The following is a 27,425-nucleotide window of genomic DNA, read 5'->3' as shown; positions in this document are numbered from 1 at the left end:
GAAAGAGATAAAAGAATATGTGAAAAAATGTAATTTGAAATACATCAGTTATAAAGCACAACAACATGATATGTATACATGTATTTTACTTTTAACACAGTTTACTGTATTTTTTTTGCTTATCAACTTATTGATTGCCTTTGTCTAAACATGTACCTTTCATGCCTCTCTGGGCCAATTATTTTCACCCTAAATGTTACGGATTTTTGCCGTTCGTTCCGCATCATGACAATTAAGGAGCACACAGCTGATATGCCCAGTCCATAGGGGATGCCCACTCCTCCATGGCAGCTAATCCCACCTCTCTGATCATTGGCATCGGAAGCAAATTGAAAGTAGGGGGCGGGGACTAAGTGTAAGAAATAAAAAATTCAGACCTACAAAAAAAACCTGACAAGCCAAAAAAAAAAAAAAAATAATAATCAATAAATAAATTAAAAAAAAAATAAAAAAATAAAACGAAAATATGACCAAACGCGAAAATCCTATATTCGAAGAGGGGGGGGGGGCTTCCTTCAGGACCAATCCCCCCATCCGAAAAAACTACCACTCAACCCTTTTTTGACCTAAACTGCAACGTGTCTGTGGAAAGGGAGGCTAAACCCACGTCCCAATGATCCAATGATTAATGCCTATTATTATGTCTATCTTTGCAAAAAAAAGTGGGGGACTAAGCCCCCCCCCCCTGGTTCCGACGCCTGTGCTGATGTTTTAGAGGTCCGTGTTTTAATATTCACTGGTCTGACTGGGTCTAAATGTCCGTGGTCCAAGTGTTCTGGAGTCGAGTTTTTTGAAAAATTCGCCATGGCGGTCGAACCAAATGGCTCAAAGAAAAGGAAGACAGAGGATGACTTTGAGTCTCCAGGAAACTCTGAAAAATTATTTTCATTAGCAGAATTTGAATTTTGCAAATTGTTGAAGAATGACATGAGGAGTAAAACTGCATTTATTCACGCTAAATGCAGAGAGAAAGATGCTGTTTTACTGATGGAGAAAAGTGCATTCGAACCAAAAACTCTGCAGAATTTGTTATCCAAGAAGACCGAACTGGTTGAAACATTGAAAAATGATATATACAGTACTTATGATACCTACCCTGAAAAAGAACTGAACGGTAGGCAAATTCAAGATGATGAACTGGGGCAGTTTTTTGGTCTTGTTTTGTGTATGACCAGCTGGTGACAGGGTGAAACTTGTTTGAAGCAGTAAAACGAGCATTAACAAGGCAGAAAGCTTTTAATTGTGACGTCATAATAGAGCGACGCAAAAACACAATGCTCCGTGACATATTTCATGTGACAAAATTCAACAAAATAAGATGTAAACAACAAACAAAACGCATGGATTGCATTAGAATGGGAATAACTGATCTTCTAATTTGGTATTTGCGACTGTTAATGCTAATTTAACGGTCGCAAACATCCATTTTACCGGCTCCGCTTACGCGTCGCCGGTAGAACTCAGTTTGCGACCGTTAAATCAGCATTAACGGTCGCAAATACCAAATTAGAAGATAGTTATTCCCTAATTTAATATACCTATTATTGTATCCTCAAGTTGTAACTTATTTAAAATATTGAAAAAAAAGCTTTAAAAAAGAGAAAATATTTTAATATCATTAATTTCTTAATTGTATTTTAAAAATATGATTTTTTTTATTTGTAATAACTTTTGCACATAATTGAATATAAAATTAAAGTATATAACGTTATAGTTTTCATGTTCATAGGAATCTAGCTGAGGGGGGAGGCATTTGTCAACCTCAAAATCAAATCTGCCTGAACCATTATATTTTCCTCAAACCATGAAAATTGGACCCCTTGAAAATATATGACTTTACAGTAACAAAACAATTATTGACTGCATTTGCTGACTCCGTGTCAGCAATATTTCAAATCCTATGGAAGCTAACATAATCAATGTTGCCCTTAACCTCAGTCAATATTTGTTAAATATTGTGACAGCCCAACAAGAAATATCAGAATTTCTTGAATGTCAAATATATTTTCTGAAAAACTATATAGTATTTATACCATTTTTTTAAATTAGTATTTGTTGGAATTACTAACTAATAACCATATGCTTGTGAAAAATGTTTTGGACAATAATTTTTTTTCCTTTTAATTAGGTCTGAAAACCACATTGATATTTCCTGCCACAAGTCACCACATCACGAAGTATACAGAGCAAGATTTCCACATCATACATGAGTCAGCAGAGGATTACAATAAAATCACACTCCCCTATATGAAAAATAAGGCCCTTAGCAATCAGGTATTGTGCTCATATTTCAGAAAAATATCAGCCACTTCAAAAAACATTATTCAGAATATGGGAATAATGACACAATTCTTGACGTCATATAATGTACCATATATGTTGAAATTTTAGCAAGGCACAAATTTCGTGATTTCTCCTTAAAAAATGGTAATTTTTAGTGAGAGGTAATTTTATTGATTTTAAAATGCTTACTAAGAAGCTATTACAAATGAAATGCAATTAATTTTTAGCAATATTCAATTTTAGCGATCTCAGGACCCTCACTAATAATGCCAAAATTAAATCCTCGATAAAAATTCTACTTACATGGTATTGACCAGCATGAAAATTACAAGACCAAGTGATATTCGAAGAATGGTCAACAAAAATTGAGCAGGGCCAAAATATTCCTAAATGATCCTTGTTTTTATTATTTAAACCTTAACACACTAAATTTTTCAGGGTAGGGTGGATGGTGGGGGTTGATGTTTGTTTACTGTAGAAGTACATGTACTTTTTTTCACAGGGTCATACTTCCGCGGAATCTCAATTTCTGTTTAATCCACGGGTATAAAATTACGCGGATTTCGTAGACTGTCACTATATGCCTTACATTTATATTAAGTATGCTTCGACAAATTTCCGCGGAAAATTTGTGCCCACATACATAGCGTAAATTAAAACCACGCGGAAAAAAGTACTTCTACAGTATATAAAATATATATATTTATCAATAATACATGAAGTGTATTCATTAGTACATGACTACTATTAGTAGAAGTGATCAGGCTTTGTTCATTCATTAGTACATGACTACTATTAGTAGAAGTGATCAGGCTTTGTTCATTCATTAGTACATGACTACTATTAGTAGAAGTGATCAGGCTTTGTTCATTCATTAGTACATGACTACTATTAGTAGAAATGATCAGGTTTTGTTCATTCATTAGTACATGACTACTATTAGTAGAAGTGATCAGGCTTTGTTCATTCATTAGTACATGACTACTATTAGTAGAAGTGATCAGGCTTTGTTCATTCATTAGGCCAAAAAAAAATATATCCCTGTTTCCTGTCCCCCGACCAAAAAAAATAGGGTAGGTAGGTAGGAAAAACATTTTATTTTAGAAAAAAATTTTATTTTCGAAATTGAAGATGCAGAACACATTAAACAAAGAAAGCCTTATGTTCAGTTCAGAGGCAATGTGGTTTAAAAAAGATTTAACATTTTCCATAAGGCCTCTGTGTAATAATGTCTTTTCCCAGCAAGATGCAGCTTTCACAGATAGGAAGTACAGTTTTGGATCTCTGAAGAAGCTCCTTTTTCACCTCGCCCTCTCCACAACAGTATGAACACAAATTTGCATGCCCAAGACCACTCCTATAGTAGGCTAACTCAAGAGGACTTTCACAAGTTATGTTGGATCTAGCCATCACGGATTTATACAATGGATTGGACGGTGGCAGCAGAGGGGAGCCACATGTGTAATCAAGCTCGCTGAGTCCACATACAATGGAATACTGTTGTCTCTCAGTTAACTTGTGTTTTGAATAGATTACTCTGGGCTTTCTGCATTCCACACACTCTACAAGCGACCTGGCATTCTGTACAGTACAGAGACTTGGTGTTGATTGAGGTTCTCACTTGTCTTCCCTTGCATATTTGTAGAGCATTCTTGGCCATCTGTAGATTCTTCTTGATTTGCAGTGTTGACTAGTGTATTTTCAGTGGAGTCAATTGGTACCGGTTTCTTTTTTTTCTCTTTCAAAAGTTTAAGGGTTGGTCTGTCCTTTTCTGTAGTTTCCTGCCCTCTAACCTCTGAGTAAGGAAGGTAATGATCCCCTGTAGCATCCAACTGGGGGTCTGGCAGCCATGAAGGTAAAGGACTTTTAGGGGGAATGCAACAAGCAACATCCTCACATTTCTTGATTTGAAAAACATACTGTGTACATTTACAGTGCCTGTCCATCCAAGCTTGGTATGACTTTACTTTTTTCGTGTGCGTCTTCTGTAATTTAGTTAAGTCCATTTCGGGGAACAGTTCTTTAAGGTGTCGTTTCAAAACCTCAATATCTTCGTCACTAAGAGGATCTAAGACCTGGATCGGTTCATCTTTAAGCTTCAGTCTGATAAATCTGTTCTGGATAGTTCGTTTAACTTCTTCCAGGGATTCTGTCCACGCTTTTCTTACTCCCAAGTTTGGATTTTCTTCATGAAATGTCCTGATTTCTGCCATGCTATTCTTGTTTTTCAAACCATCTTCAATTTTCTTCTCACAGGGTGTCCTCTCTAAAGATACATTTTGCAGCCCTAGATTTAAAATACTCATCACTCTTTCTGCCGGATTTGTATAACTGTGTCCTGGTGCACAGCGAGCATGGATCAAGAGGTCCAAGTTAAACTCCTTAAACAAGCAGACATTTGCCAATTTAACAGCTTCAAGTGTGTTTCGCTGATCTACTCCACCATCGGTGAACTTTAACAGTATTGGCTTCAGATTTTCTGAATTCTGCATCATCTTTGAGAGGAATGCTGCATGTCGAAAAGGAGAAGCAGGCTGAAAAACGGAATCATTCAGCACAGTAAAAACCTTTCCACGGACAAAAGACTTGTCAACACTTTTTGGCACTTGGCATTGTAATACAACTGATGGTGTGAGGGAACACCGAGTCATATCATGATCAAGGGCAACAAGGGTACTGGAAGTAGGCACTATCGACTTTTTCCCCCTCACTCCTGTTGATACTGCTGTACCTGGATCACCGATTGGTACTTTTGCCTTATCATCACAGCACACCATCATGCATTGTTCTGCTTCCTCTACAGCAAAGGACTTCAAATACTTCAACTGGGCATTACAAAAATGGCTGTCAGGATGAGTCGTGCGTAGTTGTCTTCTTTGAATTTTGAATTGTACATTCAATCGAGAAGTAAAATTCAAAGCTCCTTGACAATATGGATTTCTTGGAGCAAACTGTAGTTTCACAAGACTTGCTGAGGGAACAGGGGTGCCAGGTGGACAAGTAGATGCCGCTCTTTGGATCATGTCTGAAACTGAAATAAATTCACTGAGATGAGCATTGCCGTGTCTCCTGTCATCAGCAGCTGTTATATCCTCAAGTGCATCCTGAAGTTTTTCAAAAAACACATCAAACTTTGTGTTAGGTCTTCCTGGATTGGTATGTCTCAGATCGGCAATCAAATCTGTATGGCCCAATGAAATGAGACGCAAACGCTCTTGCATAATAGGATTTGTAGTTTGGCTGCCATCAAATGCCAACTCCTTATATATATACTCCACCACAGATGGTGACAACGTGGTAATGTTGTTGATTTTCTCTTTAAACCCTTTTTTCATTTCCCGGGTGTGATATTCCTGCATTTCAGATCTTGCGGTCTGTAACAATCTGGCACCCTGGACTAATATCTGTGACTCTGTGCGGTTTTCTGATGTTTTAGAAATGATGAATGAGGCGATTGTAGATCCTCCTGGACAGAATTTTAAAATGTCCACTGGAACAGACAATTGAAGATTCTTGAGAAATCGGTATTTCTGCTTTGAGTCTATAAATGGTTCAGGGGCATGTTCTTTTTCATTAAAAAACAGAAAATCTCCAACTTCCTTTCCTTTCATGACAGCATCTAACAGGAGGTATTGCTGCTTGACTATTGCTGTTGGTTTCCTATGCTCAATAGTTGCATCTTCGGCTATTGTTCTTGCAGGGTGATTCTCTGCATGGGTTTTCTGCATTTCTTCATTCTTTGTTTCCAGGTACTTGCTGTAAGAGTCAAGACAGTCAGCCAGGCCCTGAATTTCTTTGCTTCCCTTCCTCCATGCTGCAGTTGAGGAAGTTACTGGCTTCAATAGAACACTACAAAAAAGTTTAACAATGTCTCAGATAAATCAATTTCCACTTGACAGACCAACTTCAGCATGATACATTGTTTACTTCAATTCAGTCATTAAAAATGAATTAAATGTCATATAAAAAATGTGTCAAATATTACATAATGCTACAGATATATCTTTAACATTTAAACTGACCTATATAATGTTTCTGCATGAGATTTAAGACATCCAGCATCAAGTGGCATCTGCTTCAATTTCTTTCTTTTCAATTCATTAAAGCCCTGGTAACCATCAAACACAGCAGGAATTGGAGTAACAGCCTCTCTGTCACATGCAGCATCATTAATTGTCATATGTTGGTTTGTAATGTACCATAATGCATTACATAACACCTGCAAAATATTTAGTAAGGTTAGGTTGAAACATTTAATATTTTACACATAAAACTATTTGAATTAATTTTATTGACCACAATATTTAAGTACTAAACTAACTTTGTTTGCATTCATACATTATAAAATCATAGAAAATACTGATTTAATTTGCAGAAATCTTATTTTAAAAAACTCTACATTGTGGTAGGGTAAATTGGACTTGGACAGTAAATCTTGAAATACAGGGTATTAAAGTAGTATATGTATGTTACATATTGTGTGAAGGCATGAAAAGATTTTAAAAATGAGAGTTAAAATAGACTGATTGTTAAAGATAAAAGAAAGACACACTAAACCATTTCCACATTTAAGAATGTAAGACACACACCAGTTTACAAATTTTAGTGCACAGACTAGCAAGCATAGGAGGGTCATTCCCTTTGCATTTTTTAAAACTTACCATATTGAATGTCAAATCTGTCAGAGAAAAAAAAATTTTCACATGCATCAAAACGAACTAAAGAAAAAAATATATTTTTAATATAATACACTTTGAAACACATACTTGAACGACATAGCTGCCCTCTGTCTCTACAACTGGTTTAGGAATATCCAGCTTATGTTGCTTAAAAAAGGTGTCGATCAAGGTGTTGTACAACTCATCCTTTCTTGTGAGCCCATCTTTCACTCCGGCACTATAAAATTATTATATTCTGATTTACAACTCAACATAAGGATATGGATTTGGACTTGTATAGCATTTTTTTCCTCTCAAGAAAATTTTAATATGAAAATATTTCAACATATTTGCATGTATCTCAAGTCTTTAATACACTGTTGGGCAGTCTATCTTATACAAGCAGAAATATGCCAATTTGCTATATAATTTATATAATACTAAACTGCAATTGCCATGATATATTTGTACATGTATTTTGAAGTAAACCTTTTCTGTTTCTTGTCAGGAAAAGAACGTCCCCCTGCCATTAGCAATTCAAATGCATTTACAGCTTTCTTTGTGGCAATCTCTGCATGCTGTCGTAATTCGCATACTTCAGAATCAGTCTGTTCTTTGCATATAAATGTGAAAGAACGTAAAGAGAAATTGTGCACAACTTCTCCAACTGTCAATGCACCGTGGATATTTGTCTGACCTTGTTCCGACACATGTACTGTAAAGTCTGCTTCTTTACTTGATTGGGCGCTGTGATACGCATTAAAAACATGTGAAAAGGTAGAGGTGTCCTGCACACTGGTAATAAATTTTCGACATTCTTTGTAATGAATGCATGGTGGAAATTCCAGAGACAGCACGCTTGCAGATCTCGCCGGTGCGCTCGCCATGTTACCGGGTCAATCTTATCATTCATGCGCTTTTTGACAGCTCCAGCCAAGTCTTGTATTCAAACGTTTACGAGACTCCTAAGGTAAAACGTAAAATATTGTCGGATGGCTTTAATATTTCCGGAAAACAATGAACCAAAAAAAAAAAAAAAAAAAAAAAACGAAAAAAAACTTTTAGGGTCGGCGAGTAAAATGTAGGGTCGGTCGGGCGACCGGAAACAAGAGTATTTTTTTTTTTGGCCTTAGTACATGACTACTATTAGTAGAAGTGATCAGGCTTTGTTTATTCATTAGTACATGATTACTATTAGTAGAAGTGATCAGGCTTTGTTCATTCATTAGTACCTGACTACTAGAGTTGGGTATTGCGAGTGAAAACCATATTGCGATATATTGCAATATTTTACTTTGAATATTGCAATATATTGCAATATATTGTAGATTAATTATCATTAATAAATTCGAGCAGAATGTTTGAAATGCTTTCAAGTTCAAAGACTATTTGAATTTATCTTTAAGTTTTAAAGGGGGAGGAGGGATAAGACATTAATTGCACACATAATTATAACACTTTACTTTTAATCAAATACCAGGTAAAATAATAAAAACAAAATGAACCCCCTTGGAGAATTTTCAAATTGAAATAAAAAATTATACAGAATATATAAACTTTTTTCATTTGGGGGTTGGATCTCAATGAAGTAGCATGAAATGCTATTCAAGATTAAAATAATACATACATGAAAAAAAAATTGATTGTGGTTATACAGAATAAAATTAAAGCCAGAAAGATCTTGCGACCTATTTTCGGGCGTTTTGGTGTTTTAGTCTAATCCGACCTAATTTCACATTATGACAAACGATCTACTAGTTTTTTAATATATTTGACCTTGGTATAGCATGAAGGTGTTTAAAATGGCATGAAAGTTATTAAAAATAAAGCAACACTACTTCAAGTGAAAACACGGATGACCATTTACTTGTAATATGAACATGAACTTCACATTTCATCGCGATGTCGATCGTGTAGATTCATTGCGAGATTTTGAAAACCACAGGACACTTGGTATACACTGTGTAGAAATGTTTTACATATTATCTTTCTTATTAATTTTATTTTAAAGTCTTATAATAAATTATAAACTATACTTAAAGTAAGATATTTAAAATTGCAACAGTGAATGAAAAGCTCTCTCTCCTTTCTCTCTTTCTTTCGAACGCTCTCTCTCTTTCTCTGAAAGCTGACGAAGTATTGTTATAACAAGATTGAAAAAGCCTGAGGCAGTTACAAGTATTATTTCAATAGTTTATACAATAAAGGAGATTTTTATATATTTTATAAATATCGTGAAATACCGGTATCTGATTTTCATATCGCGGTATATTATCATGGTGGATAATACCGCAATATACAGATATACCGGTAATATTGCACACCCTTACTGACTACTATTAGTAGAAATGATCAGGATTTGTTCATTCATTAGTACATGACTACTATTAGTAGAAGTGATCAGGCTTTGTTCATTCATTAGTACATGACTACTATTAGTAGAAGTGATCAGGCTTTGTTCATTCATTAGTACATGACTACTATTAGTACATAGAAAAAGTGATCAGGCTTTGTTCAATCATTAGTACATGACTACTATTAGTAGAAGTGATCAGGTTTTGTTCATTCATTAGTACATGACTACTATTAGTAGAAGTGATCAGGCTTTGTTCATTCATAAGTACATGACTACTATTAGTAGAAGTGATCAGGCTTTGTTCATTCATTAGTACATGACTACTATTAGTAGAAGTGATCAGGTTTTGTTCATTCATTAGTACATGACTACTATTAGTAGAAGTGATCAGGCTTTGTTCATTCATTAGTACATGACTACTATTAGTAGAACTGATCAGGTTTTGTTCATTCATTAGTACATGACTACTATAAGTAGAACTGATCAGGCTTTGTTCATTCATTAGTACATGACTATTATTAGTAGAAGTGATCAGGTTTTGTTCATTCATTAGTACATGACTATTATTAGTAAAAGTGATCAGGCTTTGTTCATTCATTTGTACATGACTACTATTAGTAGAAGTGATCAGGCTTTGTTCATTCATTAGTACATGACTACTATTAGTAGAAGTGATCAGGCTTTGTTCATTCATTAGTACATGACTACTATTAGTAGAAGTGATCAGGCTTTGTTCATTCATTAGTACATGACTACTATTAGTAGAAGTGATCAGGCTTTGTTCATTCATTAGTACATGACTATTATTAGTAGAAGTGATCAGGCTTTGTTCATTCATTAGTACATGACTACTATTAGTAGAAGTGATCAGGCTTTGTTCATTCATTAGTACATGACTACTATTAGTACATAGAAGAAGTGATCAGGCTTTGTTCATTCATTAGTACATGACTACTATTAGTAGAAGTGATCAGGCTTTGTTCATTCATTAGTACATGACTACTATTAGTAGAAGTGATCAGGCTTTGTTCATTCATTAGTACATGACTACTATTAGTAGAAGTGATCAGGCTTTGTTCATTCATTAGTACCTGACTACTATTAGTAGAAGTGATCAGGCTTTGTTCATTCATTAGTACATGACTATTATTAGTAGAAGTGATCAGGCTTTGTTCATTCATTAGTACATGACTATTATTAGTAGAAGTGATCAGGCTTTGTTCATTCATTAGTACATGACTACTATTAGTAGAAGTGATCAGGCTTTGTTCATTCATTAGTACATGACTACTATTAGTACATAGAAGAAGTGATCAGGCTTTGTTCATTCATTAGTACATGACTACTATTAGTAGAAGTGATCAGGCTTTGTTCATTCAGTAGTACATGACTACTATTTGTAGAAGTGATCAGGCTTTGTTCATTCATTAGTACATGACTACTATTAGTAGAAGTGATCAGGCTTTGTTCATTCATTAGTACATGACTACTATTAGTACATAGAAGAAGTGATCAGGCTTTGTTCATTCATTAGTACATGACTACTATTAGTAGAAGTGATCAGGCTTTGTTCATTCAGTAGTACATGACTACTATTTGTAGAAGTGATCAGGCTTTGTTCATTCATTATTACATGATTACTATTAGTAGAAGTGATCAGGCTTTGTTCATTCATTAGTACATGACTACTATTAGTAGAAGTGATCAGGCTTTGTTCATTCATTAGTACATGACTACTATTAGTAGAAGTGATCAGGCTTTGTTCATTCATTAGTACATGACTATTATTTGTAGAAGTGATCAGACTTTGTTCAAAACTTAAGAGGTTACTGATAGGTTTCACATTTCATATTGGAAATTGTTCTTCAGACTGAATAGTTTTAAATATCATTAAAAGAGCCACCTGCAAATAAAAAGATACATGTTCAGCATTGCAGCATACATGTATTTATCATGTTTACAGTTTATGTCAACAGAAATGTAAATTTTTAGCTCTACTGGTCAGAGACCAGGGGCCCGTTTTACAAAAGGTCGTAAGTCGTAGACTTGGTTGTAAGACCGAACTTACGACATACGACTGTTTTACAAAGATTTGAGACTTGCGAGCTACAACGAAATTCGGTTGTAAGTCTACGACCACACAGAGGCTGTTGCAAGTCCTAAGTTTCGTCTCAAAGGTGTTCTATTGGTAAATAAAAATATTCATTATGGCTGCTTTTCTTGTTCTTGATGTTATTGATGAAATGCACAAATAGAGAGGTTTGAGGGTATTTCGGGACAGAAAATATCCAGTGGTCTATTTGTACGATGCTGCGTTAATCGAGAGGGTACCAATTGCTGAGGCAATACCTCCATGACATCATAGATATAATGTGGGGTTATGTAGAAAGACCAGAAAGAAAAAGTCATGCTGTTCCTGCAGAAATACAAGTACATACCTTTATTATTGATGCGTTTTATTGTCCATTCATTCATTAAACTCTACAAAACATACGTCATTTCCTGGTAATGTCGTCATAATTTTGTGTGTATGCCGATAAGGCACGGATCAAACAATTTGTAAGTGGCAGGTGCCTGTCAAATACTACACTTTGAGGTTAAGCCTAGACACATTTCTTATATTTACCATTGGTGTTCAGTTTACATATACAAATGGTCCATAAAGGACATTTTGTTAATTTTTGAAAATTCATCAACATCTTATAAAGAACGACTAAAACACTTCAGCAAATTTTCTATATTCTTGCATAATTATATAAGTATATGTGAATATATAATGTACATATGTCTATCGAAGTCACCTGAATTTTTCATTTAACGTTACGTTAGCCGTAAAATTTAAAAAATAAACTGTCTTGGAGAAAAAGAATATATATAATTTACATTATTTGTTAGTACACATATAACATTACAAAAATCAAATATTCTCTTTTCTTAAACTATTCTTTAAAAATATTTGCTGTTCCTACTCCAGTCAAAAATTTTCATTTATGGGAAAAGATGACTTAGAATCATACAGTGCCAATTTATGCAACGCGGATTTTTTTAAATAAATCTGTAACGATAATTCAAATTATAATAATTTTCATGTCGTCTTATTAATCAGATTCAATTTTACTCTAGTTAAATTAATTGTTAAAAAAATTTATACCAAAATAACATTCCAACACATATTTTTTTTCTTTGTTATTTTTTTACACAGGTCGTTCATCTATATTGCTATAAAAATTTTAAGTATTGGCTGCTCCGCCCTTGACGTCGATCACATTTTTTCGTTGCTCCGTCTTCTGTACCGAGCTTAATTTTTTTATGATCTCCGAATTTCACTGGGCAAAATTCTATCAAACTTGCACAACATGCATTTGGGTAAAGGGGAAAAATTGTTAAAATAAACTGAATTATTCTCGCTCTCATTATGGATCCATGAAGAGTTAAAATTTTGGGGTTAAAAAATTTCTTCATATCTGATTTTGCCAGTAAAGCTGAAACTTATGTGGTATCCTGGGGTAGTGTAGATTCTAATTGTTCAAATAATGACACATTTATATACCATTTTATAGAAAATATATAGGAAAAATGTTTTTAAAATATTTCTTGCTCTTATTAATTTTTCGTGTATGTCTAACGTATATGCCAATTTTCACTAAAAGACGTTTATTAGAAATATAAAATATACACAATTCTTTGAAAATTTTCTTCTCACAACCCTCGTAGACACATTTCTTATATTTACCATTGGTGTTCAGTTTCAGTGCATGTACAAAGGTACAAATGGTCAACATATAAAACATTTTGTTTTAATTTTTTAAGAACTTTGTTAACAATCTGTAAAAAAGAATTCCCAACCTGAAAATATTTTCGGTTATATTTACAAACTTATACAAGTATATACATATATAAGAATATTGTCATCAATGTCACCTGAATTTTTCTTTTTAATCCATCATCGCAAAATTTAAAAAATAAACTGTCTTGGAGAAAAAGAATATATATAATTTACATAGAGATATAGACACATATAGATGGGTATGATTTCATTTAAATCAACTGTATATATAAAAAAAAAATATGTACAATATCCTTTTCTACCCCCCCCCTCCCAAGAAAAAATTACTGTAGACGTACTTTTTTAGTGTAAATTCTAAATTGTACGGAATCTTAATTTCTGTTTTATCCGCGGGTAGAAAATTACACGGATTTCCTAGACTGTCACTATATACCTTACATTTATATAATGTGCGCTTGGACAAATTTCCGCGGAAAATGTGTGACCGTGTACATAGTGTAAATTAATACCACGCGGAAAAATGTACTTCTACAGTATTCAAGAATTTTTTTAAATAAATCTTAAGAAATAATTCAAATTATAAAATTTTCAAAATGTCTTCTTATTAATCAGATTCAATTTGTCAGTGACTCCTAAAACGTTACAATTTTAACATGTACTGTTTTAATAGAAGTTTTTACAACAAAATAAATTCCAATGGGAGGGGCGGTGCATTTTTTTTCTTTTAATTTTTATGGAAAAAATACACAGTTCTTCTTATCTATACCTATTTATAAACAACTGTGAAGTGATTTTTAGCACACCTGAGCCAAAGGCTCAAGTGAGCTTTTCTGATCACATTTTGTCCATCGTCCGTCCGTCTGTCTGTCCGTTTTGGAATACTTTTCACATTGTTCGACTTCTTCTCAAGAACCACTGGGCCAATTTTGACCAAACTTGGTAGAAGCATCCTTGGGTAAAGGGGAATTTAAATTGTTAAAATGAAGGGACATACAACTTGCGATTATGACAGATTCGTAAAAAGACAAAAATAGGGTGGGGTCATTAAAAAATCTTCTTCTCAAAAACCACTGGGCCAGTAAAGCTGAAACTTATGTGGAAGTATCCTGGGGTAGTGTAGATTTTAAATTGTTCAAATCATGACCCCCAGGGGTAGGGCGGGGCCACAGTAGGGAATCCAAGTTTTCCATAGAAATATATAGAACAAATTTTTAAAAATCTTCTTCTCAAGAACCACTGTGTCCAGGAAAGCTGAAACTTATGTGGAAGCATCCTGGTATAGTGTGTTTTAAATTGTTCAAATAATGTTTCAGATGCTGCAATTTCACAAAGGAATCCAAGTTTTACATAGAAATATATAGGTAATTAAAATTCTTTGAAAATCTTCTTCTCAAGAACCACTGGGCCAGAAAAGCTGAAACTTATGTGGAAGCATCCTGGTATAATGTAGATTCTAAATTGTTCAAATAATGACACCCGGGGGAAGGGCGGGGCCACAATGGGGAATCAAAGTTTTATATAGAAATATATGTTGGAAAAATCTTTGAAAATCTTCTTCTCAAGAACCACTGGGCCAGAAAAGCTGAAACTTATGTGGAAGCATCCTGGTATAGTGTAGATTCTAAATTGTTCAAATCATGACCCCCAGGGGAAGGGCTATAAGCCACAATGGGGTATCAAAGTTTTACATAGAAATATATAGGAAATTAAAATTCTTTGAAAATCTTCTTCTCAAGAACCACTGGGCCAGAAAAGCTGAAACTTATGTGGAAGCATCCTGGTATAATGTAGATTCTAAATTGTTCAAATAATGACACCCGGGGGAAGGGCGGGGCCACAATGGGGAATCAAAGTTTTATATAGAAATATATCGGAAAAATCTTTGAAAATTTTCTTCTCAAGAACCACTGGGCCAGAAAAAGTGAAGCTAATGTGGAAGCATTCTGGGGTAGTGTAAATTCTAAATTGTAGGAATTTTCATGACCCCCGGGGGAATGTTTTTGGTGGGGCCATTATAGGGAATCAATGTTGTACATAGAAATATATAGGAAAAATCTTTGAAAATCTTCTTCTCAGGAACCACTGGGCCAAAAAAGCTGAAACATATGTGCCAATGGAAGGATCATGGGGTAGTGTAGATTTCAAAATGTCTAAATTATGATCAGTGGGGTAGGGTGGGGATGCATTATGTATAACAAGGGTGAAATCTGGTAAAGAACAGAATGGTCAAAGCTTCTCAGGTGAGCGATGTGGCCCATGGGCCTCTTGTTGTACACTTTTAACAAACATGTAAATCTTACGAAATTCTTAATCTGTAATCCAGTACAATCATGTAGATGTAAAATCGACAAAAAATATTTGTAACTTCATACCTTGTCATTAAATTGACAAAAAATATTTGTAACTTCAAACCTGATGCATTTAATATAAAACATCTGTGTGACTATATATTTGTTTACTTTCACATGTGATTTTTTTTGGTCAAATTAATTAAATAAATAAATAGGCATGAAATATCTCCAAAACGGTCCCAGACTTGAGCTTTTTTTCTCTGTCGTCAAAAATAGCAAAAGTTTTCGCCATTTTGGATATAAATTGTCTGTGTGTCCTCGCACCTTAGTTCACGCGGTATTACGTTAGTTTTTACCTTTACATGCTAGAGAGTTCCTTTGCGACTTGCGATGAAAGTTACGATTTAGGAGTTACAACTTGCGATTATGACACGTTTCGTAAAACAGTCCTACAATTTGTCATACGATCAGAAAATTTAATACTTACGACTTGCGATTTACGACCTTTTGTAAAACGGACCCCTGAAGAGCTTATGCGATAGTATTGTGTCCGTTGCCCGTCCATCTATCTGTAAACAATTTTTCAAAATGCTACTCCTTCAGTTTTGGTCTGATTTCAATATAACTTGGCACACAAGTAGACTACACTAAGGTACATAATTCTGTGTATCGGTTTTTATTCCCCAGCAAATGAAGTTTACAGGGGTATATTGGAATCAGCTTGTCCGTCTGTCTGTCTGTAGACAAGATTTTGTCCGGACCATTTCTCAGAAACTATTGGAAGGATTTGTCTAAAAATTTTACACTTATTATTCACCATATGAAGGTGTGCACCTGGTATTTTCATCATGATTGGATGATTTTTCTGCATTTTACAGGCATTTTTTAGCTCACCTGAGCCGAAGGCTCAAGTGAGCTTTTCTAATCACATTTTGTCCGGCGTCCGTCTGTCCATCTGTCTGTCTGTCTGTAAACTTTTCACATTTTCGACTTCTTCTCAAGAACCACTTGGCCAATTTCAACCAAACTTGCCACAAAGCATCCTTAGGTGAAGGGGATTCAAGTTTGTTCAAATGAAGGGCCACGCCCTCATTCAAGGGGAGATAATTGGGAATTAATGAAAATTTGGTGGTATGTTTTAAAAATCTTCTTCTCAAGAACCACTATGCCAGGAAAGATGAAACTTATGGGAAAACATCCTCAGGTAGTGTAGATTCAAATTTGTTCAAATCATGACCCCTGGGGTAGGGTAGGGCCACAATGGCCGACCAAAGTTTTGCATAGAAATATATAGGAAAATTCTTTAAAAATCTTCTTCTCAAGAATAACGAAGCCATAATTGATCATATTTATATGAAAGCATCCTCAAGTCGTGTAGATTCAAATTTGTTCAAATCATGACCCCCAGGGGGTAGGGCGGGGCCACAATGGCCGACCAGTTTTACATAGAAATATATAGGAAAATTCTTTAAAAATCTTCTTCTCAAGAATAACAAAGCCATGATTGATCATATTTATGTGGAAGCATCCTCAGGTAGTTGTGATTCAAGTTTGTTCAAATCATGACCCCCGGGGGTAGGGCGGGGCCACAATGGCCGACCAAAGTTTTACATAGAGATATATAGGAAAATTCTTTAAAAATCTTCTTCTCAAGAATAAGAAAGCCATAATTGATCATATTTATATGGAAGCATCCTCAGGTAGTGTAGATTCAAGTTTGTTCAAATCATAACCCCCGGGGGTAGGGCGGGGCCACAATGGCCGACCAAAGTGAACCAATGGGCCAATTTTAACCAAACTTGGTACAAAGCATCCTTGGGTGAAGGGGAGTTTAAATTGTTAAAATGAAGCGCCAAGTCCCCTTGCAAGGGGAGATAATCAATTAAAGACCAAAAGCGGGTGGGGTCATTAAAAAATCTTCTGCTCAAGAACCACTGGGCCAGGAAAGCTGAAACTTATGTGGAAGCATCCTTGGATAGTGTAGATATTAAATTGTTAAAATCATGACCCCTGGGGATAGGGTGGGGCCCCAATAGGGAATCCAAGTTTTACATAGAAATATATAGAACAAATCTTTAAAAATCTTCTTCTCAAGAACCACTGGGCCAGGAAAGCTGAAACTTATGTGGAAGCATCCTTGGGTAGTGTATATATTAAATTGTTAAAATCATGACCCCCGGGGGTAGGGCGGGGCCACAATAGGGAATCCAAGTTTTCCATAGAAATATATAGAACAAATCTTTAAAAATAGAACATCTTCTTCTCAAGAACCACTGGGCCAGGAAAGCTGAAACTTATGTGGAAGCATCCTTGGGTAGTGTAGATATTAAATTGTTAAAATCATGACTCCCGGGGGTAGGGCGGGGCCACAATAGGGAATCCAAGTTTTCCATAGAAATATATAGAACAAATCTTTAAAAATCTTCTTTTCAAGAACCACTGGGCCAGGAAAGCTGAAACTTGTGTGGAAGCATTCTTGGGTAGTGTAGATATTAGATTGATAAAATCATTACCCCCAGGGATAGGGCGGGGCCACAATAGGGAATCCAAGTTTTACATAGAAATATATAGAACATATCTTTAAAAATCTTCTTCTCAAGAACCACTGGGCCAGGAAAGCTGAAACTTATGTGGAAGCATCCTTGGGTAGTGTAGATATTAAATTGTTAAAATCATGACCCCCGGGGGTAGGGCGTGGCCACAATAGGGAATCCAAGTTTTCCATAGAAATATATAGAACATATCTTTAAAAATCTTCTTTTCAAGAACCACTGGGCCAGGAAAGCTGAAACTTGTGTGGAAGCATTCTTGGGTAGTGTAGATATTAGATTGATAAAATCATTACCCCCAGGGATAGGGCGGGGCCACAATAGGGAATCCAAGTTTTACATAGAAATATATAGAACATATCTTTAAAAATCTTCTTCTCAAGAACCACTGGGCCAGGAAAGCTGAAACTTATGTGGAAGCATCCTTGGGTAGTGTAGATATTAAATTGTAAAAATCATGACCCCCAGGGGTAGGGCGGGGCCACAATAGGGAATCCAAGTTTTCCATAGAAATATATAGAACAAATCTTTAAAAATCTTCTCAAGAACCACTGGGCCAGGAAAGCTGAAACTTATGTGGAAGCATCCTTGGGTAGTGTAGATATTACATTATAAAAATCATGACCCCCGGCGGTAGGGCGGGGCCACAATAGGGAATCCAAGTTTTCCATAGAAATATATAGAATAAATCTTTAAAAATCTTCTTCTCAAGAACCACTGGGCCAGGAAAGCTGAAACTTATGTGGAAGCATCCTTGGGTAGTGTAGATATTACATTATAAAAATCATGCCCCCCGGGGGTAGGGCGGGGCCACAATAGGGAATCCAAGTTTTCCATAGAAATATATAGAACAAATCTTTAAATATCTTCTTCTCAAGAACCACTGGGCCAGGAAAGCTGAAACTTATGTGGAAGCATCCTAGGGTAGTGTAGATATTAGATTGATAAAATCATTACCCCCAGGGATAGGGCGGGGCCACAATAGGGAATCCAAGTTTTCCATAGAAATATATAGAACATATCTTTAAAAATCTTCTCAAGAACCACTGGGCCAGGAAAGCTGAAATTTATGTGGAAGCATCCTTGGGTAGTGTAGATTCTAAAGTATTAAAATCATAAAAGGGAAGGGGGTAGGGGGCACGATAGGTACAGCAAGAGGGGAAATCTGGTAAAGAACTGCATCACCCAAGTTACTCAGGTGAGTGATGTGGCCCATGGGCCTCTTGTTTATTTTGTTGTTTTGTTTGGCTCATAACTAGAAAACTATTAGACTTACAATTATCCCATTTTAAAACATGTTAAATTAAGAAAATAATTTTTTTTTTCATTATATACTTTACAGCAATCCATAACAGATGTTATTTTATAAGAGAAAATCTACCTCTCCCAAGGGTATACCGTATAAGTGGAAATTTTAACGAGACGCAAATTTAGGGATTTCATCTTAAAAACTGGTATTTTATTTTTAGTGAGAAGTAATTTTAGTGATTTTAAAATGCTCACTATAGAAACTAGTACAAATATCACGCAATTTATTTTTAGCTATCTCAACAGCCTCACTAATGATGCCAAAATTAAATCCTCGTTAAAATTTCTACTTATACGGTAATTATCAAGCACTGGTCAAGGAGAATTTTGATAACAGAAAATTGCATGTCAAATTAGAGAGAAATTAATTAGTTTAGTGTAAGGATTTAACTGGTAGAACATCTCTGATCAAGCAGTTGTTATCTATCTCTTGGAAACTGGGCTAAGGAATCAGCCTTAAATAGTTTTAGTGACTAGCCTAACTTATTTAATAAATTTGAGAAAACGTAACTCAAACTAATTTGATATTGTTTTATAAACTAATTTGAAATTGTATAATAAACTTAATTGATATTGTATAATATATTTAAATCTAATTATATTGTGTGTGTATGTGTGTGTGTGGGGGGGGGGGGGGGGGGTTGATATTGGAATCAGCATGCCCATTCTCCATATGAATTTCAGATTGAAACTTTTAGTCTGATATCAAATTCAAATAAATCAAGTATTTAAAAAAAATTAATTTTGTTAGATAGTCCCAACAAATCTAAGAATCATGCAGGAACCTTTATATTCAAATTGATGCATCAAGATCACACAATTTTTTTTTCAGTATTAATCTTTGTAACAAATTTATACCAAATCTTTGTTTTCAGATTGAATTTCAGAATGACACATGCAATTATGCATTTTGATTGCACTACAAAGGAGAAAGTTAAGATCCATTGATTCATCCCTTTATAGTAATAGTGGACATGCATCCAGTCAAATATTAATTAATGAGTTCTATGTAGGGAAGCTAGCTGTCTCAGTCATTTCTGTTAGAGCATCTCTGATCAAGCAGCTCTTATCTGAATCCTTTGGGAATTAGACAGAAGTGCTGGTCAGTTTAAATAGCATTTGTCATTCGATGGCCATGCAGTCTCCTATTTCTAAAATCAATTTGGTATAGATTAAGTTTTTAAGACTAATTAGTTAAATTGATAAATTTAAAAAAAAAATTTTTTTTTAAATATCAAGTGACAAATTTCAGAGCATCATGTCCCACATGAAAGATATGTGCATATGTTTGTGGAGGAGGGGCATTTGTCAAGCTATAATGCAACTAGTTGATGATTATTATTATATGATTATTGCTTAAACCACAGGAGATGTTTAAACAATTATTATAAGGAATGGAAAAATTATGGAAATCCTTTTAAAGGTTGACATGATTTTCTTGCACTCTAAACTGTTTATAATAATTGAATGAACAATATTTAACGCGAGTATCATGCTGAGGTGGTGCACTTTATTAATTATGTTCCCCAAACGAAGTTGGGGAACATATTGTTTTTACTCTGTTTCTTATTATTTTTCTTCTTCCTGGGCACTTTTTTGTTCGCGAATGATCTCGTAAACTACACATCCGACTAAGGTGAAACGTTTTTAGGGTCAGTAGGCAGGTTATGTAGATTTGCGGAACGAAGGTCATTTTGCGCGCACGTGCAACACGAGAAATGATCAATATAATGAATATAAGCGTAACTTTTTACATTTTTATGCCCCGCCATGAATATGGCCGGGGCATATAGTGTTTGTCATGACCGTCTTCCGTCCTTCTGTCCTTCCATCCTTCTGTCCTTCCGTCAAACTTTGCGTTTAGCTCTGTTCAAAGCTAAGTTTCAAAGAAACTATCCAAGATATTTTCATCAAACTTCATATGCTGATAGATACTGATGAGAGCTATGCAACTGCATCAACATTTTTTTTCCTTGACCTTTCCTTTGACCTTGACCTCACTTTTCTTAAATTAGTGTTTAGCTCAGTTTTAAACATACCATTCAAGATGGTGTTATCAAACTTCACATGTGGATACAAACTTGCACGGATGATGCATCTAGGGATGAACACTACCAGACTTGCTTCGGATGCTGGATCTGACCTACATTTTCCAGATGAGTGACCAGATTAAAGTTTTTGGAGCAGGTCCATTCCTAAGGAACTATAAGCCCAACTTGGACCAAAGTGCATGGATGATGCATCTAAGGATGGACACTACCAGACTTGCTTCGGATGCTGGATCTGACCTACATTTTCATTCCCAAGTAACTATAAGCCCTACCTGAACCAAACTTGCATGGATGATGCATCTTGGGATGGACACTACCAGACTTGCTTTGGATGCTGGATCTGACCTATATTTTCATTCCCAAGTAACTATAAGTCCTACCTGAACCAAACTTGCATGGATGATGCATCTAGGGATGGACACTACCAGACTTGCTTCGGATGCTGGATCTGACCTATATTTTCATTGCCAAGTAACTATAAGTCCTACCTGAACCAAACTTGCATGGATGATGCATCTTGGGATGGACACTACCAGACTTGCTTCGGATGCTGGATCTGACCTTTATTTTCATTGCCAAGTAACTATAAGTCCTACCTGAACCAAACTTGCATGGATGATGCATCTAGGGATGGACACTACCAGACTTGCTTCGGATGCTGGATCTGACCTATATTTTCATTGCCAAGTAACTATAAGTCCTACCTGAACCAAACTTGCATGGATGATGCATCTAGGGATGGACACTACCAGACTTGCTTCGGATGCTGGATCTGACCTATATTTTCATTCCCAAGTAACTATAAGTATTACCTGAACCAAACTTGCATGGATGATGCATCTTGGGATGGACACTACCAGACTTGCTTCGGATGCTGGATCTGACCTACATTTTCATTCCCAAGTAACTATAAGCCCTACCTTGACCAAACTGATCAAATTTTATACAAATTTTCATGTTGTTTTACTAATATATCCTCGGCGGGGCATTCATGTCCTATGGACATATTTCTAGTTGATGAAATGCTTTGAAACTCATAATATTAGGATATAATAGTAACATAGACAATATGACATGGTCAAAATAGCAAGATCTCACGCGCATGCACGTGCACATTGCTCTGATTGGCTGAAACTAAAGTCTCAATATCTTTCTTGTTTTTTGACAAAATCCTTTGAAATTTTGAACTTTGCCATGCATTAGGATATTCTACAATATGATGTATAGCAATTTTCATGAAAACACGTGCATGCACGTGCGCTGCAATCTGATTACCTCAAACTTTAAATAGCTATAACTCCCTTGGTTATCAACCAAACAGGATGGGATTTGGATCATAGATAGATATGATGAACTTCTACAAGAAGGTATGGTCACCATGCACATGCATACACGACGTGTGCTGCAATCTGATTGGCTTAAACTTTAAACAGCTATAACTCCCTTGGTTTTCAACCAAACGGAGTGGGATTTAGAACATAGATAGATGTAATGGACTTCTACAAGAAGGTATGGCCACCGTGTTCAGGTATGCATGTGCGTGCATGTGAAATGAGTAAAATTTAAAAAAAACTCTTGAATGAGCGTATTTTTTAATACTTTTGGATTAAATGCTTTAATATTTGGTATATTAAATTATATAGATTGTGTAGACAAGATGACATGGTCATTACGTACATGCATTCACATGTGCACGGGTGCAACGCTAAAATTTGAATGAACTTGGTACACTTCTGGGTAAACGTTGTTAAATTCTCAAATGCATAGACACAATTGTCTTATTTAATGAAGCTTACAGGGAATATGGCACCAAGAGGGAGTTGGGGAGCGTTTGGGGAACATCTGTAACGGTCCCCGTTACAATTAGCACTAGTTTTTAAAATGAATTTGATATAAATTTATATAGATTAATTTGATTCAGAATCTGTATAATGTTTTTTTTTTTCAACAATCAATCTGCAGAGTGTCATGACAAATATACTGTTGCAATTTATTTTTTCTATGAAATAAAAAAACCAAACTGTTACAATGTATTAGTATTGCTTTATTTGGTTGCACCTTAGTTTCATTAATTATAAAAAATATAATGACCAATTATATTTTCACTCAAATTGTTTCTAAGAAAATAGTAAACACCTCTTAAAAGATCCATAAATATTTGTGAATTTGTACCTACTCTGAAAAATCCAGCGGGGGTATTTGTCCTTATTGGACAATTCTAGTTGATTTCGATGAACGGTGTTGCCATAGTTACTAAAAATAGAAATTTCTGTGAAATACCTTTAAAATGCTACTCCTCTTACTGTTTTAGTCCGATTTCAGTATAACTTGGCACACAAGTAGACTACTCTAAGATACATAATTCTGTTTATCGGTTTTTGATTTCAATGAGCGGTGTTGCCGTGGTTACTAAAAATAGAAATTTCTGTGAAATACTTTTAAAATGCTACTCCAAATACAGTTTTAGTCTGATTATGATATAATTTAGCATGCAAGTAGACTACACTGAGATACATAATTATCAATTTTCGTGTTTTTGATTTAGATGAATGATATTGCCATAGTAACTAAAATTGAAAATTCTGTAATATTTATGCCCCCCCTTTGAAGCTGTCTGTGGGCTGTCGGTCCATTTAGTTTCTGTTCATTTTCTTCACAAGCGTTGCACATACTGAAATGAAATTTGGTATACAGGTGTATCAGATGAATATCAAGGCCAAGTTCTGTTTTGAATATGATCGCACCATTTTTGACAGAGTTATGCCCCTTGGACTTAGAAAAATTCCAATTATTTGCAGTTTCCATTCATTCTCTTTGGAGAGGTTGCACATATTGAAATGGAATTTAGTATACAGATTAGTCAGATGAATATCTAGTTGAAGTTCTGTTTTGGGTACGATCGCAACTTTTTGACAGAGTTATGCCCCTTGGACTTAGAAAAATTCCAATTATTTGCAGTTTCCGTTCATTTTCTTTGGAGAGGTTGCACATATAAAAATGGAATTTAGTATACAGATTAGTCAGATGAATATCTAGTTCAAGTTCTGTTTTGGTACGATCGCGCCATTTTTGACAGAGTTATGCCCTTTTGGACTTAGAAAAATTCCAATTTGTGGGGGAGGGGGGCATAAGTGTTTTACAAACATCTCTTGTTTATTAAAAGCTTCTCCTACTGTTGTAGTCTTATTGCAGTCTTGCCACAAAAAGAGACCTTATCAAGGATCATTATTCTATTTATAAATATTCCTTTTTTTTAAAGTTTTATGTCCCAACTGCTACTTTTCTCTTCCTTTATTAAAAGTACAAACCAGTAGAGCTACAGTCTTGACAGAGACTTCTGGTTAATTATGTGCGATTCTACCATGATTATTGCAGAGATCAAAGAAATGCCGCGGACATTATTCTCCAATAAATCACGAACGTCATCAAAAAATTATCAGATCAGAAACACGTATCAAACCTGTACAGTTGAAATAAATATTTGACTCTAAAATGAAATACTTGTTTAGACCACATCGATGTGTCGTCTCTTGCAGTCTGAACACTGTAAATTGCATCAAGTTGCTGATGAATGTCGGTTTTTATAGCCAAGCGGGGGTATTCCATGGACCTCCCTACACATTAAAACACCAATAAAGCAGTTAAACAGGAACATGATTTTGTTATTGTATATTCATTAAAATTAATCAATACATATAACAAATAAATTTGAAATTGAAAAAGGCTATTTTTAATGCATAGAAAGCTCAAATTGTCTGCATTCCATACACATGTAAGCAAATAAATTTTCCCTCTGGTGTTAAATGGAACAGCGTAATCGAGACATGGTGACCTATTTCGTTTCTCTATAAAGGAAACGATCAGGCGTATTTTAGCGATCTTCATGATCTTTGTAGAATAGAAATAAAGTCCTTGTTGTCATGAATGTTACAGGATACTGTACATCACTTAATTTTCACCTTATTTTCGCGAGATAGTCATTGACTCTTTATTAGTGAGGCAAAATTTTCACGAATTGTGGTCATTGCTCTATATAATCTTAAGGAATACTGTTAAATGCGAGAATGAAATTTTCGCGAGCATATTGTCTCGCGTAATTATGCGAAAATAAAGTTCTCACGAATAAATAGTGATTTACAGTAACCTCCTCGGTCTTGAAATGTTGTTTGAAAGATAAAAGCCTCGGCTAACGCCTCAGCTTTTATCTTTCAAACAACATTTCTCGACTTGGAAGGTTATCCTGCAACATTCAAGAAAATGCAGACTTTATTTTTAACTCATTCACAATATGTATTAACTTTGGATTGTATTACGGGAATGTTCTTGAAAGATGGCACAGCCAAGTTCATTAAGAACTTTTAATTTCGCCTAAGGAAAACTTTCAAATGTTGTTCTATTGATATTTGAATTTTAAAAAGACTTTAAAAAGAATTTTAATTTCAAGGAATATTTTTAGATGATAAACTTCCCAGAATTTCAGTTTCCATAATTTTGATACAAAGCTGAACTTAATAGAAGCACATACTTTACTTTCAGTGGGTATACAACATTTTGAACAAAAAAACTGAAGCAGATCGGATCGTATATGAGGACTGTAGTTCAGAGACAGGATTTATTCTGCTCCCAGACATGAAGTGGGACAGACAAGATGTGACCGCGCTATACCTTCAGGCTATTGTCCACAGACGAGATATCATGTCTATAAGGGATTTAGATAAAAGCCATTTACCTCTTCTGAGGAATATTTCAGAGAAGGGCTTAGTAAGTTAATAATCAAATTTATCTTATTCATGGCATGTATTGTAGCAACCACTGATAAAATAAATCTTCTATAAATCAAGAAATGTCCCTGTTCATGTATTTTAGGGCAAAACACTCAAATTTGACATTTTTAGCTCACCAAACCGAAGGCTGAAGTGAGCTTTTCTGATCAAAATTTGTCCGTTGTCTGTCAGCGTCATCATTGTTTTTGTCGGCGGCGTAAACTTTTCACATTTTCATCTTCTTCTCTAGAACCACTGGGCCAAAAAATTATCCTTGGGTATAGAGGATTCAAGTTTGTTCAAATGAAGGGCCTCAACCTCTTCCAAGGAGAGATAATTTTTGAATTAGTTAAAAATTAATGGCATCTTTTGAAAATCTTCTCAAGAACCACTGGGCCAAGAAAGATGAAACTCATGTTGAAGCATCCTCATGTAGTGTAGATTTAAGTTTATTCAAAACATGACCTCCAGGCATAGGGTGGGGCCAAAATGGGGTATCAAAAACATAGGAAAATCTTTTAAAATCCTCTTCTCAAGAACTACTGGGCCAGGAAATGTGAAACTTAAGAAGAAGCATCCTCAGGTAGTGTAGATTTAAGTTTATTCAAATCATGACTACTAGGGGTAGAGTGGGGCCACAATGGGTGATCAAGGTTTTACATAGGAATATAGGAAAAATAATTAAAATTCTTCACAAGAACAACAAAGCCATGATTGATCATCAATATAAAACCATCAAAAAGGTATTGTAGATTTAAATTTGTTAAAATCATGACCAACATGAGAATAGAGGAGCCATTAAAGTGGATCATAGCTAAACAAAGAAATATAAAAAGGCTTTATCCATTTTATCAACCACGGGCAAGTGGTTGATAAAATTTCACTTGCCCACCCCTTTAATTCACTAGTCCGGGCGTCGTGCAATGGGGTTTGTCATCCCCTGCTGTAGAGATGCTAATTGAATATTACATCTTAACAAATATTTCTTTGATACTAGACCAAAGCGACTTTTTTTATGGCATCGAGCTTCAGAGCTTGAATGTCATTCAGTTTGTTATTAAAAATTACTTAATTATGATGTGTATTTTCAGAGTGCAATCAAGGAGAAGTTTGGAATTCCAGGAAATAAAATTCGAATATATTTTCATTATCAGCCATCCTACTACCATCTTCATGTTCATTTTGCCCACATCAAACTAGACAATCCAGGATTTGAAGCTGATAGAGCTCATTTGTTAATGGATGTTATCGAAAACATTGAGATGAAATCACTGTACTACAAAGAAAAAACACTCCTATTTAAAGTAAGAGAGGATGACATTTTGTACAAAGATTTCTTAAATCATGGATGTATTCATAAATAAATTCTCCAATTAGAA

General features: G+C 35.1%; 2 protein-coding genes and 1 long non-coding RNA gene across 3 annotated transcripts; 1 reads left to right on the top strand and 2 right to left on the bottom strand.

Moving 5' to 3' along the window:
- The first annotated feature begins 713 nt into the window (after positions 1–713).
- Positions 714–27,425, top strand: LOC134278254 (m7GpppX diphosphatase-like). Its single transcript, XM_062760573.1, has 4 exons — positions 714–1,114; positions 2,129–2,274; positions 25,820–26,044; positions 27,138–27,425. Exons 1-4 carry the CDS (start codon positions 805–807, stop codon positions 27,408–27,410), a joined length of 954 nt encoding a protein of 317 aa, XP_062616557.1. The 5' UTR covers positions 714–804; the 3' UTR covers positions 27,411–27,425.
- Positions 3,846–6,388, bottom strand: LOC134278262 (uncharacterized). The gene is made up of 2 exons (XM_062760582.1): positions 6,306–6,388; positions 3,846–6,132 (listed from the first exon to the last, which is right to left on the bottom strand). The coding sequence occupies exons 1-2, from the start codon at positions 6,353–6,355 to the stop codon at positions 3,846–3,848; spliced, it is 2,337 nt and encodes a 778-aa protein (XP_062616566.1). The 5' UTR covers positions 6,356–6,388.
- LOC134278253 (uncharacterized) lies at positions 6,397–7,596 on the bottom strand. Its single transcript, XR_009994402.1, has 4 exons — positions 7,431–7,596; positions 7,050–7,179; positions 6,945–6,961; positions 6,397–6,502 (listed from the first exon to the last, which is right to left on the bottom strand). It is a non-coding gene; the product is annotated as an uncharacterized LOC134278253 (long non-coding RNA).

Source organism: Saccostrea cucullata, unplaced genomic scaffold, assembly GCF_032062105.1.
Source record: "Saccostrea cucullata isolate Sc308-1 unplaced genomic scaffold, CSIRO_AGI_Scuc_v1 ctg853, whole genome shotgun sequence".
NCBI lineage: Eukaryota > Metazoa > Mollusca > Bivalvia > Ostreida > Ostreidae > Saccostrea > Saccostrea cuccullata.
The sequence above is the reverse complement of the archived record's forward strand: the minus strand, read 5'-3'. Positions and strand labels throughout refer to the sequence as shown.